Genomic DNA, 16,201 nt, shown 5'->3' on the forward strand with positions numbered 1-16,201 from the left:
AATTCGGAGCTTGAAGCCTGTTTCAGATTCTGTCTCCCTCCTTCCCTCAACCCCTCCCCAACTCATGCATACTGTCTATCTGTCTCTCTCAAAAAATAAATATGCATTAAAAAAAAAAGAGTAGAGAGGGCCACTCCTGTTTAGAAACAGCCTGAAGCCAATAGGAACTACTTCCAACAAGAACAAAAGCAGTGTGTATTTAGTCCTAGAGAATAATCAGCATGAATTTTCATCTGACTTGACTTAATGGATAACCCCTCAATAGTTATTTTCATACCCAAACCATCACCATGTATTTTGGCAAAGTGACACTGAATTACTGTTTCTGGATAATTAAAGCGAGTTCCCCACTAAAAGACACTGGAATTAAGAAATGCAGCCAAGGCAGTGGGTTCTTCTTCACTTCATAGACTATAACCTCTTTGAAAATGAAGATTTACTATCCCTGGTCTGCCTGTCATTGTAACACTCTGCCCTTCCCATAAAGTTGTTCTCAAACTCTTTTGGGTTTGCTCTAATTCATCTATTGTATTTCTAGACACTCATTTGGTTTGTACCAATTACCTCTTTCAAAACAGATCAAGCTTTTTTCCTGCAGGAACAAAGCTAAATACTGTCTATATCCACATAAACAACTGGACATAGGTCAGCTCTGTGAAAACACTGAATTTTGATTCATATCAACTACTGTTCCAACCCAAATAGTACTCCTAGTTATATTTCTTATTTTTCCCCAAATCTCTATTAACTCTGAGAGCCCCCTCTCTCTCCCTGCTAATGCCTGAACTGTTCTGGACCCCTACTCCTCTGCTACCCCTAAACTTTGAGTTAGTCTTTTCCTTCACTAGCTCAGTAACAGTCATACTCCAATTCAACCAACCAAAGCGAGTTAACAAGTTAACCAAGCTGTGAGAAAGCAGGTTCACATTTCTTAGAACTCATAGAGAACATGAGAAAATAAACCTCCCATTATATTTTTCACAGTGGCCTTTAAAATAGGCAACAGTAATAGGTCAAAAAGGTATAAAAATCTTTTTAAAGGAAGTTGGTCACATTTTCTTTAGAACTGAATTCTGTAGCAAGGAAGATCATGTCAAGTATATTGATTTTCTTTTAAGAGAAGAAAGGAAGAGTCAAATAAGTACATTCTCCCAGTCTTCCCATCTCCAAATATACAATGTACTCACATCTTGCCACTTCTGATCTTGTTCTTTTAATTGTGATTTTATTTTCTGCATCTCCTCGTAACGCAGCTGACGCAAGTTCTGAACATCCTCGGCGCTGACATCACTCATGGACTTACTCCTACAACAAAGATACCCATGGTAACCGAGGTTCACATGATTTAGGGTTAAAACTGGAAGGTTGGGCTTTTATTTGGAAATTCCACCTAAATTTCTGCGGTACGACCTAGACGTTTTAGTGATAATATCACAGAAATAGCACTACAGAGATAAATGGTGTTTTTCCAAAACGAGAAACAAGAGCCTAACACTCAACTCAAGTGTGAATTCTTTTACAAAATGGCTAAATGAACCCTGCACGAGTCTAAAAAATTATCCAATGGTCATATGTGGAGTGGTCCATGCAGAAAGGGATTACTTTAGAAAGAAATATTTACTAGACTCATCTGTATTTTTCTATCTCCCCCAAAGATAATCTTTTAAGGTTTGGCTGCCTTTTCTGGGCACTTATTAAATAATTTAATGATTACCTGATATTTTCTCCTCAAGTTCAATACCATGAATAAATGTGTTGCTTCTTCTCAAGGATTCTCTAAGATCCACTCTACCACTGCCCTGGACTTGTTCTCAAAGCACCACACACAGGTATTTTCTAAAAACTAGTTATAATAAATGACTTTTCTAGTCCTCTGTTTTATTTTGGCAGGTTTCATGTCTCCCAATATGGATGCCTGCCATGAGTACGTACTGAGGATTAGCTCTCAGTTCGCTTTAGAGCAGAACCAATGAACAGAGTGGGGAGTTGGACACAAGGCTATGTGTGCTATCTACATGCACACACAACGGATGGGTAAATTACACTGGGAAGTAGGGTAGTGAGAGGAGTCCAGTGTGAATACTGGAGGAATAAAAGACAGAAGACACAGCTTTTGAAGGTGAGGTGCTGAAAATATGCTTTCCCACAGATCTTTCATAATGCACTTTGGATTTTATTTCATTAAAATGGACTCTAGTTTTAGTTATTAAAGTAACTCCACATCTCCTTCTTGGGCCTTTAAACTTTGCCTTCCCCAAGATTTTGTTATCACCACATTTCTTTTAAAACAGGCTGGCCCTTAGTTAGCTTAGGAATTCAATTAGTTTCTATGCAAATGACTCCCAGTCCACAGCCCAGGGCCAGGCTCTCCCTTCCCTCAATTCCAATTACTTGTTGAATAAATACCTACATGGATATCCCCTAGGCACTTCAATTATAAAAGGACCAATTGAAATAATATCTAGGAAGGATTTGTAAACTACAACTCACTAAACACATGGTTATTGTTGATGTAGCCAAACTCAATCTTGTCCCCAAACCTGCTTTTCTGCTTATGGCTGTTAATGGTGTAACCTGCTTCCAATCATCCACATTTGAAACCTAAGAACCATTTTTCACCTTTGCCTCTCCCTTCTCCCTACTTTCAATTAGTTATCAAGTCCTCTTATTCAGTGTCTTTTTCTTTCCACTTCTATTGCCAACACCCTAGATCAGCACACAGCCAACTCTTAGCTAGACTTTTAAAATAGCTTAAATTATCACCTCGTCTCCAGATCCTGCGAGTCTTTCTTCAACTGTTCCAACATGAAAGCCCTTCACCAATATATATGCCTTTTTTAAATGCCACTCATTTCTCAGGATTCCTGACACACTACATAATGGATGGGTATGAACAGCTTCCTCTTCGTTCTCCACTTCAAAGTCTAACAGACAACCCAAACTTGACTTGTCATAGACCAAAAACATGATTATTCACCCCCAATCTACTCATCAATAAAATTCAACTCCATCCTCCAGAGTATAGGCCAAAAATCTTGGAGTCATCCCGGATTCCTCTCTTTCTCTAATACATCATAACTGATTACATCAGCACCCTGTCTACTTTCTAAATATAATTAGGATACAACCACTTCTCACCATCTCCACCCCGATCCAAACCATTATATCTCCCACCTGGATTATTACAATAATCAGTCTTCCTACTTCTACACCTTTCTGCCCAATAGTGCATGCTCAATACCACAACCAGAGGGATCGTCTCAAAATTACATTCAGATCACTACAACCATGTACACTACACACATCTGCTTCTTTCCACCTCACACGAGTTAAAAGCAGGTTCTTCTAAGACCTAGGACATTACCTGGATTCTACCCACCTCTCTATGTTCAACTCCTATCGTGCTCCTCGCCATTCACCTTGCTCCAGCCAACTGGTTTCCCTGCTCAATCTCTAGCTTTTCTACTTGCTCTTCAACCGGTCCAGAAAGTTCTTCAACCAATCATATGACTTATTTTACTTCCAGTCATTGGCTTGAATGTTGTTACCTCAGCGTTTCCCTCCCTAACCACCCTATGAAAAAGAGCAAATGCCCCTCTCCCTTGGACACCTTATCCCTTACCCTTTCTCCTCATAGTATTTCTCCCCATAGCATTTACTACCATTGAAAATGTTTATTTACATATCACCTGCCTCATCCTGTAAGATTATAAAGCAGGGGTTTTGTTTGTCAGAGCCTATATCACCTATGCCTAGAAGAGTGGCCAGCTAATGGTAGGTGCGCATAAATGTGTTATCCTAGAGAATATTCTACCACTTTGATAATGATTCCTACCTCTTCCATGCCAAAAGCAGCCTATCTTTTAGCTTTAGCTATACCTTTCTTTTGGTACTAACACTCAGCATTATAGTGCATATGGGGTGGGTGTGTGTGTGTGTGTGTGTGTGTGTATGCGTGCACATGCTTAGCTCATCTCCCTCATGAGTTCTCATGTTGCTTGGAGAAAAACACATTGATGTATAACAAGGCACATAGGATACATGCATTTAACATCCGTGGCAAGAATGAGGAATGTTTTATCATATTTAATCAAGCAAAATAAACTCAAAAATGTTTCTTTCTTGTATAACAAATTAAGATCCCTCCCCAAAGTTTTATAAAGAAAACTTCGTAAGATCTATTAAAGAGTATTAAAGAATTACATATAGACTATATGTATATATATATACACATACATATATAATCATATATATATTGTATCTTTAAAAATATATACCTAAATAGGTATGACTAAATATAAACCACGTTTATGTGAATTTGAAAATATGAAGTTATAACTACAAAGAATAAGACTTTTTGTGCTAATACTTTAAGAGACTCACTAAAAAGAGGCAAAAAAAGAAAACCTTTTTCAGGACCATAGCATGAGAGGAATCTGGATACCCAACACAGAAGGTTAACATATGTTCCAGAACAAACATGTATAAGCTAAGCGTCTGATAATCTTCTGGTGGGAGGGAAGGCTGGATGGTCTTGGCTGGCCAAGAAATGGCCATGTATGTTGTTTTAGCTTTCATCCTCCTGCTCTGTAAAATGTTAACAGGTGTCTTTTCTGAAAACCTGTTCACCATGAGCAAATGCTACATTGTCCTCCAGGGAGCTAAAAGCACAGAGCCTGGCACCCAGGAGGCCACCAGTATGAACCAAGTGAGCCAAACAGAGTCCAGAGGAAACTAATCCCTGTGAAAGGCAGAAATGGGAGTTTCCTTTGTTCCCTAGGGTGTCAAGTTACCCAAATAAAGCCTGAGCACATTCCACGCAGGCTGAACCAAGCACTGGGGAGAGGGTTCAGGCCTGGCAGTGGCACTAATTTTTACCCTAACCTAACATCAGTTAGCTTCTCTGAGCCTCATGTCCTCATCTCTTAAGCAAGAATGTGATTACTGTGAGAAAAGGGGAAGGTTATACTGATCATATTTTAAAAACCATCAGGTGCTACACACCAATGATCCTTATTGAGGCAAACATGATTGCATGAAATCTCTTGAAAACTAACTCCCAAAACAGCTTCAGATTAGAGAGGTCACCCCAGGCCACACTGATAAAATCTAGAACTTTTTGAGTGCAGAAACCTTTCAGCCAGATTGTGAAGAATTCTTTCCCTTCCTTCTCAGAGTTAACAGCATAACGTTAAACTTCAGAGGGCTTACTGTGTGCCTGCAACACTGCCAACTGGTCCCCATGGATTATCTCATTAATTGATGCCCACTCACTGGCCACATGTATGTCCTCATGAAAGCTACAACAGCTGTGCCTTCATGTCTCTACAATGCATCTAATACCAACCTTTTTACCTCAAAGAACCGAGGTTAAAAACTGGAGATAGTCTAAGAAGTAATATCTAAGAAGTAAGGGATCAAAAAGGACCAACATATAGCAAAATTTCCTGAATATCAAATCACTGACTGCCTTAAACAGCAAGTAGAAATTACATGATACTGTTTGGGGTCCTTGGAGTCCTGAGCTTTCAAGGAAAGAGAGGAATATGCTTACTTATGCACTTTTAAATATATTTCCATTAGGTGCTGTAGGAATTCTCTGAAGCATAATCAGAACTAAAACCCGGATAATGGGCTTTAGAATGACCACAAACTAGAATGATAACATAAGAAACTTCTCATTTATAGGTTGATAGTCTAAATCAGTGTTTCCCTACAGCAGCACTATTGGTATTTTTAGGCTAGAAAATTATTTATTGTAGGAGGCTGTCCTGCGTCTTGCACGGCACTTTAGCAGCATCCCAGGATATAAAAGCTCTAGGTGCTGGTGGCAAACCTCCAGCCCCAACCCATCCCGTGTAACTAATCAGAAATGTCTGCAGACACTGCTGAACGTCCCCTAGGGACAAAATCCCCAGAAATGCACATCAACTTTATTGCCCTTTCCTTTTTGTTGTCTTAGGTGTCCTTACAGTTCTATAGAACCTTTTGGCCAAAACCCATAGGTGAAATGTGTATCTCTTAGTTGCCTTTGATTACAACTTCACCTTGAATCAGTTTTCATTTCCTGTTGATACTGGCAGGAGATTTAATGGCTCACAGCTATACACCCTTACAATAAATTCATCATTGACACCGCTTCGGCCAAGAGGCATCATGATCATATTTTCAAATGTCATGGAAAATACAGACAAATCCATGCAACATAAAAGCACACGTGAGGAAATGACCGCCACATATAAAGCATCAAAAATAAAGTGACAGATGTTAAACGCCAAATAAAAGCAAGCCAATAATGAACAATCTAAGACTCCAAAGGGAATGTACGTTTCTCTTTCATCCGGTCTTTACCAAAAGGAAAACATTCATGTTACGGGCAGGCATTTTTCAATTACAGGATGGTGAGCAATAATGATTTCCCAGGTAAGTAGTCTAAGCTCACCACATACATCTTGTTCAAGAAATATCATGAAGAAATATGTCTGGTTTCCTGTGGATAAACATGTTTGTAACTATTGATCCACAGGAAACAAGTTCTAGATTAAATGCCTATACTCAATCCAATTTTTCGTTCTCCCAGAAAATCAGTTTAAGGACATTATTGGTAAATGATGGAACACAGTGGGGAAAATCACATGTAAAAGGTTTTGATTACAAGTGGCACAAAGCACACTCTAGTTTTCTGAAGACATATTCGTATTACTTTCATCAATCTCAATTTACACACAACCTTGCTTAATTGTGCTACCTTGGCCCTAAACTGTGAGGGGAACAAGCTGTTAAAACAAATACTGTACCTACCACACTAGCAACAATCTTGAAATAGTCTACAGAAGGTGTTCGCGGCTGCTAGCTAGCTCTATCCCTGAAAAATCCTTAGCTTTCTGAACTTGACATTTGGGTTTCATTCCTCTTTTCTTAACCCAGTCATACAGGGTATCCCTAAGGGGGAACGTGTACACCCATTGAAATAGGTGCACAAGTTTACATTGTATCAAGTTCTTATACTCAGTGTATTTGTATCCTCTTTAAAAAGAAAAAAAACCAACCTGTTTATATTATAAAGCCTTATTAGTGAAAATTCTGAAAGTTTTCATTCAAAATGCTCGTAGCAGTAGAGATTTTTTTTTTATTAGTTAAAACAGCTTTCCTAGGGTGAACTGAGATTGGCAGATGCTTAAGCTTCATGCTGACAACTGCCTTGTCCATTCTCACCAATGAGAAAGCTTTAAGCACCGGAAGGGGGAGGTCGGGAATAACGTGCCTTTGCATGGCCCATTGAAAACATGATGGGAGCCGGATTTTTAAATCAGTGGCTGAGAAGTATTTGCAATTAGCTGCCCATGGCTCAATTACACTTTTGACACCTAGAATGGCTGTACTTCTTTAAATAGAAATTTTAGTAAGTTCCAAAATTTCTACACTCTAAAAATTATCAAGTGCTATCAAAAATGGATTTTTAGAGATATCAAAAATCCCAGGGAGAAGATGCTTAGTTACTAAGGCTTAGGCAGATTAAAATATTTGACAGACTTAAATTTTCATCTTGTTGGAAAACTATTAGCAGTTAGATTCACAAAGTTACAGAAAGTCTGACGGAAAACACTGTGACACAGCCACCTGGTTATTCTGACCGGAGAATGAGTAACTCCCTAGTACGCAGTAGAAGACAAAAGGATGGTAGCATTTGCTCTTAATTCTCCATTACGCAAGAAAAGAAAAGCATTTCCAGAAGGGTTTAAAAGATTTTAACTTCTGCTGTTTTGGAAAGCTTAGTTGGCTTTAGAACACAGCCATTTTCTAACCTTTTACCCTAATCAGGAATCATGAAAAGGCTTCCAAATTCTACTGAGGGAATATTAACGACATTCACATCCCAACTAATGAAGCTCTCCGTAAGCTAGGAGGATATAGGTAATACCATCTGTATGAATTCCAACCTCGAAGGAAATGCTAATATGCCTTTCCATCATAGATTCTTTTCTAAAATACCTTTATTAGGGCTTCAACATCCAGAAGTGAGAACTTTGGTCTATGTAGCAATCAAATACCAAACTAAATATACCTAATCTTAGGCAAGTAATTGTGTTACCTTTAATTGACTCCTTAAATTTAAAAAAAGAAAGGGAAAAAAAAGACTTGGATTTTAAATTTCTAATAAACAAAAAACCTATTGCAGTCATAGAGCACTTCATGCACTGCACACTTGGACACAGAATTATCATCATTAGGCTGTAAAAATAGGAAAAAAAATTCCCATTTTAAAAAATTACATGCACAGCACACAGCATCCCCATTTAGTGACATGCCAGGACAGAAGTGCGATGACGTATTATACAAATGACAGACAATAGGCAAAGATGTTTTTTTTACGGTAAACTAAAAAACTTACCCATTCTCACCATAAATCTTTTGAAAGAGTCTAAGAAATCAGAAAACCAAAAATTAAAAATCATTTTTCAGTTATGTTAGTTTCTAAATGTTCAATAACTTTAAGATTCTAACCTGAGATGGACAAATTTCAAAAGGTTTTATCACATAGTAATGTCTCAAATTCTAATTGATCTCCTGTCTCAAGGAATAAAATTAAGCAAGATAAATAGTCTCCTAATTTACTTTAAACCAACAAATCCATAACAAAAACCTTCCTATTGCGAGGAATAAAATGTTAGATTTGGACCTACTGATTTTAATCAGCCATGTATTTGTCCATCCCAAAGTTGAATAAGCTGAACATCAAAATGGCAAGTTGCATAACACATAAATGCAGACCCATTACGACTATAATTACCTACAGGTAAAATCTAGCAGACAACAAATAACATCCATGCATTTAATAAAGTTTGCACTGAATTTTAAACTATAAACTTAAAAAGTCACATATTGATAATACAAGGAACCTAGGTCAAAAACAAAAATTATAATCAAGTTAAACAAAATTTGCAATGCCATATTTCAAGGGAAATGCTGACACAGAAATCATATACTCCAAAGTATGAGAAACACAGAAAACTATACTACAACCAGACTGTTTCAGAAATGCCTGGACATGAGACTATAAAAAGTCCATAAACATAACATTTTCACGAAACATCATGTTGCAGGTAGTACACAGTCTTCCTGAGGCCAAAGGCAAGGTTTACGTATATGTACCTTTTTAAACAGGCCTCAGCTAGCCGATTTAGAGATGTGCTAATATGGAATTGCACTTTTTCCAGGAAATCACTACAGGTTCCTCAAAACAACACAAATTTTTGCAGGATGCTTCAAAATGGCTCGTGACATGCAGAGGTGGGCAACACAATGCCACTTTCTCACACAGGAAAGTTATACAAGACCATCCATCACAAGCCAAATCCTTGCAGAAACACACTCTGACCTCTCGACCATGAGCCGTTTCTTGTGCCTAAGTCGGCTGGCCTCCCGGATGGCCTCCCACCTCTGCAGGTCCGCCTCGCTGCAGGGGCCAGGGGTGAAACTGACCGGAGGCACGGTCGTCCCCAGCTGCCAAGCCTGGATCTTGCGAGTCAGCATGTCATCTTTCTTCTGCCTGTGGGAAGGCACTAATACTCTACAGCTCTTTCTTTTCTCTTTGGATGGGCATGTCCTTTCAAGTACACAGAGAAACTTGGCTTGAATTTCTGGAGGAAGCGTCCAGGGTTCAGGGAAAGGGACTGGCTGGTATCTATCAGGGGCCCCTGAGAGAGGCACCTCTTTTTTCTGTGCTGGAAGGCGGCGAACAATCATATCATCTTTTTCTAGATCTGGAAGTACAAGTTCGCCTTCTCTACACTGCAGAATTATGTCTCGCTCCACAGGATCATCTTGTTCAGAAAACCTTCTAAAATCTTCGAAAGCACGGAGAACATACGGATTTGCATGGAAAGCACCAGTCTTTCTGACAAAGAAATCATCATTCTCTAAGTCAGGATCTAAGGCTGACATCTCGAGGTCGTCTCTTTTATACCCTGGGGCAGAAGAGAGATTCTTCCTGCGTGTTATGAGCCTAGGGCCGGCAGTGGGATCAATTTTGGTGTTTGTTTCAGAAGACAAGATGTCATCAGAATATGTTTGGAGGGCCTGAAGTAATAAAAACTGACTGAAGCAGAGAAAAGAAAAAGGAAGGGAGAATCTTATTAAGCTCAGGTAGAACAGGCAATGAGGCAGCAGACCGACTAGTCAGTTACCATGGGTGAATTATGTTACGGAGCCACGGGAGGGAGTCTTGTTTGGGAGAAAGACTAGCCTTTAATGTCATCACCTGTAACCTTCTTGGATACCATTTAAAGAAGTAAATGCAGAGTGTACTTCTCAAGAAAGGTGGGTGCTGTCCAGGCCAACTGATGGGGCTGAAATATAGACAAGCACACACCTCCCTGATGTATTCACACTTGCTTTTACCCTGTCCACATTCTGTCACCCACAGTGATATAGTCCCCATCCCAGAGAAGCAGCCATCCTGCAGAGTTTGAAGAGTTGGTCATTAAGCACTTTATGCAATAGGCACAGGTAGTCAGCAGAATTTAAAAAATAAAGTGCTGTGAAGCTTTCAGAAACACTCCAATGGGGACACCTCGGTGGCTCAGTTAGTTAAGCATCCAACTCTAGATTTCAGCTCAGGTTACGGTCTTATGGTTTGTGGGACTGAGCCCAGAGTCGGGCTTCATGCACACAGCGTGGAGCCTGCTTGGGTTTCTCTCTCTCCCTCTCTTACTGACTCTCCCCTGCTTGTGCATAGGTGGCTCCCTTGCTTCCTCAAAATAAATAAATAAACTTAAATAAAAAAGGACCCTGATGAATCTTTGCTCTGCATTTTCCCACTAGACTTGCATGTCCTGGTGTCTATCTAAAAGTTATTCCCTAGGGTACCTGGGTGGCTCAGTCAGTTAAGCGTCCAACTTTGGCTCAGGTCATGATTTCACAGTCTGTGAGTTTGAGCCCCGTGTCAGGTTCTGTGCTGACAGCTCAGAGCCTGGAGCCTGTTTCAGATTCTGTGTCTCCCTCTCTCTTCACCCCCCCCCCGCCTGTGCTCTGTCTCTCTCTGTCTCTCAAAAATAAACGTTAAAAAAATTTTTTTAATTAAAAAAATTTTAAAAAATAATAGTTATTTACTTTCTCCAAATTTTCACACATAACAAAACCACGTAATTCGGTCAATTTTCACAAAAGCTCTTTAGAAATAGTTTTCCAAAAGACCAGACTATGCCACATGTACTATCATGTACATTACAGCGAAGAACGTTTAATTCCATAGACTTCCAAGCTCATATGCTCCCACAGAAAGCAATACATTAGACATTATGCTTTTATGCTAAGTGTTACGAATAAGGTTTCATGACCCAGAGCATCATGGTCAGAGATTAAGGTAGAGGCAGAAGCTGGCACAGGTGTCCCAGGCCAGACCAAAGCAGGCAGGCTCATGCACACAGGTAACCTGGGCTCATCCGTGGCACCACCGGTTCTCCTGGCTGCATGGGTGTCCCGGAAGTTCCTGGCCCCTTTGGTAGCCAATTCCAGCAAGAGTGAACGTCTTTGGCGGTTGCTGTCTAGCCTATGCTTTGCTTTTTGGATTCTACTAAAAATGGAGGAGCTTCTGTGAGAGCCTGAATCCTCATCCTCAGAATCTGAATTGCTCCTACTGTAGAGTGATACAGAGAAAGGAGGAGGGAAGGAGAAAGACTTGGAGAAAACTATAACTACTGAAAATTCTGCCATGCAGAGGCTTTTTAAGATCTAGATCTTAAGGTTTAAACTTAAACGGCATTTTTTTTTTCAGTTACAGAGATTCTATAGGTCTGAAAGGGAAAATGAACTGTTCTCTTTCCCTCTCACAGAAAGCATACATGGTACACACCCAACCAGGGTGCAGAATGAACACTAGAACAACAGAAACATGCACAGAGACAAACCTGAATCCCTGAAATTCTTTATACCATGGTTTGTAAGTTTCTCTTTTTATTCTTTTCCAGTTCACATCTTCTGGGATCCAACATTTGGGAAGAAACTGGTCAAAAGCATTGCCTGGGTTTGGCATGATTGGACTTAGCTTTCGTACATAAAGATCATCCTTTAGGGTGTTGGGTGTACTTGTCTTTTCTTCTTTCTCTTCCAAGTAACAAGAGGAGTTTGAAGTTTCCTGTACTGTTGGCCAGTTCTCCACTTTGGTCCCCCAAGTTCTCCTCTCATTACTGTTCAAAACATCCAACCAGTTAAGATACTGAATGGGCAGTTTGTGACACAGAACATAAAAGGCATGCTCTCTGGCTCACAAAGTCTATACCCCTGAATGAGACAAATTAGTTGCCACTCTCATCACTATAGCTCCTAGAACAAAGTTAAGGCATTATAACAGCATCTCAGTTTAATTAGAGAATAGATACGCAAGGGTCAAAGATAATTATGTGTTAAAAAGAGATAAAATGGCAAACAATCTGGAGTGTTATGTATTAAAATCAACATAACAGGCATTCTGATCTCGGAGAATTTTTCTGACCTCGTCAATGAGCACAGCCCAGTGGCTAATGGGTCAGCAGGAGAAAACCTTTGTGAATAAGAGCTAGGAGAGGTGGCTTTCGAGATGAAACACTCAGGTCTCTTTTTCACTCGGAATCTACGGTTGGCTAAGTCATCCAAAACTATATCAGGCAGCCTTCGGTCATCCTCGGAGTCCGAACCACTTTCAGAACCGTATACCTCCTTCTGACAGGAAGCTGGATTGGAAAAATCCCACTCTGCTCTGCTAATTTGATGGGAAATTAAAGGATTCTCTGTGTGTCCACTGAGATCAATAAAAGAGGGAAGAAATGGAAGAAAATAACAGCTCACAGTGAAAAGCAGAAGTCATCCAATAAGCTGAAAGATGTCAATAAGCTAAAGGCATGCATCTAAAAAAAGAACCAGCACATCATAGGCTGATATCCTAAAAGGGAAGAAACATCTTCAGGAGATGTATGACTAAAGATAGAGGTAAGAAAAAAAAAATATTTTCATTAGCGAAAATTTTTGGCCATGTAATACATTTTAAGAACCATTCCTTTTCCCCACACTTAAATATCCCTGCAAATTCACAAAGCTGAACTTTAAAATTCCATCATCAGCTCGCATCCCAGTACCTTGGAAATGTTCCATCCGCGTCTGTATAGACCGGGCTCGCCCAACTTCTTCTGTTATCCTCATATTTGTCCGGCTTTTTCTTCCTCAATGGCGCTGGCATGTAGGATGGCTGTCTACTTTTGTTGGGCAAAAAACGATTGAATGGTAAAGCAGATTTTGGTTCAATAGCTGCAATCCTTCGATAGGACATATCATCTTTATTATAATCCTGCATCTTGGATGGAAATTCAGAATCTGTGTCGCTTTCGCAACCTATCAAAAAAGCACGAGAATTTGCTTTACTCTCCAGATCATTTTCTAAGTGAACCCACACAGCATGCCTGCTTTGTCTCTCCCTTGGAAACCCAGGGCTCTTCTGTTAACTCTGGGGCATATTTTTAGAAATTTGTCATGAAGTTGTGATAAGATCCATTAGGAGGAACTTGCTTTGCATACTGGAGGCGCATGCGCTACATTCTTTTACTGTTGAACATTCTAAGCAGAAAATGTCCCCATTAAGCACTGAACTCCTTTTCTTCCCAATCCTTCTTGCCCCTGTGACATAAAATTTATCGATGGAATACATATGAGTAAGATACAGCAATTGAGTCAAAGAGACCTAAAACTAGATCAACGAGTCATTCAAGGGGAAGTCTTTAATTTAAATTAAGCACACCACTGTCTCAAATTTTGTGAGACCAGAGAGTTAAGAGAGGACATGGAAAAAGCAGCAGAAAGCACAGTATCAGAAAGGGGTTGGATACATCCTTGTGAGATCCCTATAAGGGATTACTTTAGTAATCATTTGGTCCAAAGTAATAGCAAGCCTCACATCTAAATGAGCATATGCAACTGAAGATGTTTTCTCAGGGTGGCCACGAAAATATTGGGAACCTTGTATTTTGATCCCAAAATCAAATCAAATCCCTTGAACACAAATTCAAAAGAAGACACTTTGATACACCTCAAGGTCAGATAGATACCAATGCTGATCTGTTCTCTTAAATAAAATCTGCTCTTGTAAAGACACGGGAAGAAGAGAGACTGCAAAATACTACTACAGATCCAAGCTGAGTTGTGTCCCTTTTCCCCCTTTTTGTTCTTCCTGCCTCCGTGTATTTGCAAAGAAAGCTTGTAGATGTTGCTCGCTTGCCACCAGGGCTCCTTCAGAGGATGGCTGTGCGCGGTACCTGAGCACCTGGGAGCTGCAGCCTCTGGGCACAGCGAACGCAGGGCAGGGTCAACCTGTGCTCAAGGCCGCCTGGCCTCCTCCTGCCTGCCTGGCAGAAATCTATAGTAAATAACACTGAGAATGGCCTACAGGAAGTGCTTTCACACACCCTGGGAGACGGTGAGGCCGGAACAGGCTAAAGGAGAAAAGCCAAGGGGGGGTGGGGGCAGGGAGAGAAGGAGCAGCTATGACCAGGAAGGTTAATGGTCAATAATCAAGTGCTTCTTCCATTTTTACCACCCCTGAATATTACATTCTTTTGCAAATAAGAAAAGTCTTAAAGATTCTTGTCCAAATACGTACATGTGAAATTTTAAACACACAGGGAGATTTTCTACTTTGGAGTTTTTAAAGTTAGAATCTTTTTATTTTTCAGTGCAGTAAGCTTCCCCACAGCGTAGGCAAATATTCTTAACATGGAAAGGGGTTTCATATAAAACTAAGGAATTTGACCTTGCAATTCTGTTAACTTAAAAATATTATCCTCGGGGGGGCGGGGGGGTGGCGGATGATCAGTTTGAGACCTCAAGCAGGCAGACAGGCAGCAGAACTTCCACACATTGATGGCAAAAAAGTTTGATCATCTGGGTGGCCCTCAGGCTTTTCTCTTCTTTCTCAGTTTTAAGTACCAGGTCTTCCCTCCCACACTCTTCACACAAGCTCTGCACTCTCTTCCCCAAGATCAGGAAGCAGTGTGACAGCGGTCTTCTACACTCTGTCACACGTACCAGGCATCCAATCCACCAAGTATCTGAGGAGAAGACTTTAATTCGACACTTGGGACCACTGTCCTGGAACCAACAGACGTCTGTATATTCCCACAGGCCTGTCCTTGCCCCTGCTATTCTTTGTTGGCCGGGTATAAATTTAAACCCTGCGTGTTTTAGGTTATTCAGTCAGGGTGAAGGAATATAACGCGTTAAGAACGTCAGCCTCTGCTTTACAGCTTTAATCAGATGAATTATAAACTCATTCATTTCCTTAAAACTGTGCTAGTCATCTGGGCCATGACAATGTCATACCTGCATAGCAGACACCAACAATGCAACAATAATCATAAAAGTTAACTCTTAGATAGCTTTTCTTTTAAATTTCAAATGCCACTACTACTCTAAAACCTAAAGAGTTTGGGGTTTTGTTATACTTAATTTGTTGGTTATTTTTCAAGACCAATTCCATTGTACATCCATTGCTTTTTTATAAATTTACATCAGAATGACAACAAAGATTGAATTGTAGTTGATCACTGTGTGCTAAAGCATTTAGGCAAAGTGTAATGAAGTCTGAAGTGCCTCAAAAAATAAGATGGATAATTAACGCATGTGTGTGTGTGTGTGTGTGTGTGTGTGTGGAGAGAGAGAGAGAGAGAGAGAGAGAGAGAGAGAGAGAGAGAGAGAGAGAGAGGCAGATATGTGAGAAAGCAAGCCCAGTAAAATGTTATGGTAGAACTAGGGAGTATTCACTGTATAATTCTTTCAACTTTGTTGAGGTTTTAAATGTTTTATAATAAGACCATTAGGGAAAACAAGTAAACATATTAAAGTAATTATCAAAATAACCAGCAAAGTAAAATCCCTAACAATTTAGCACAAACTCACAACCAGTTCTCCGTTTTTTCACGTTGATGGTAGAAGCACAGAAACTTTACTTGTGGTTCCAATCCATCTGAATTTGAATTGTTAGAGATACGCATTCCAAAATTTCTGACCACCCAATAGCCATTGGAGGAAGACATGTATTTAAGTAACTGATGTAGCTGTAATATTAGGATTTTCAAAGATTCCTTCTCATAACACTAACTTTCATTTTGTGTTTTTTTCTCACTCTGTCCTGGATTCATTCTGGCCTTAATAAAAGCAAAAGAGCTTTCCTAACACC

The 16,201-nt window shown here is 39.9% G+C and overlaps 1 protein-coding gene across 2 annotated transcripts in view; it reads right to left on the reverse strand.

The window, feature by feature from the left end:
* Positions 1 to 16,201, reverse strand: part of LMO7 (LIM domain 7) — a 192,490-nt gene that overhangs the window by 36,073 nt on the left and 140,216 nt on the right. Inside the window, exons 8-12 of one of the 2 annotated variants that reach the window (XM_029936595.1) lie at positions 13,113 to 13,365; positions 11,910 to 12,188; positions 9,380 to 10,099; positions 8,393 to 8,422; positions 1,188 to 1,305 (exon numbers count right to left, since the gene is read on the reverse strand). In XM_029936595.1, the coding sequence (XP_029792455.1) occupies positions 1,188 to 1,305; positions 8,393 to 8,422; positions 9,380 to 10,099; positions 11,910 to 12,188; positions 13,113 to 13,327 (1,362 nt within the window). In that variant the 5' untranslated portion in view covers positions 13,328 to 13,365. The remainder of the gene's footprint in view (positions 1 to 1,187; positions 1,306 to 8,392; positions 8,423 to 9,379; positions 10,100 to 11,909; positions 12,189 to 13,112; positions 13,366 to 16,201) is intronic. The other variant, XM_029936596.1, reaches the window with a different exon arrangement.

This window comes from Suricata suricatta, chromosome 4, assembly GCF_006229205.1.
Source record: "Suricata suricatta isolate VVHF042 chromosome 4, meerkat_22Aug2017_6uvM2_HiC, whole genome shotgun sequence".
NCBI classification, from domain to species: domain Eukaryota; kingdom Metazoa; phylum Chordata; class Mammalia; order Carnivora; family Herpestidae; genus Suricata; species Suricata suricatta.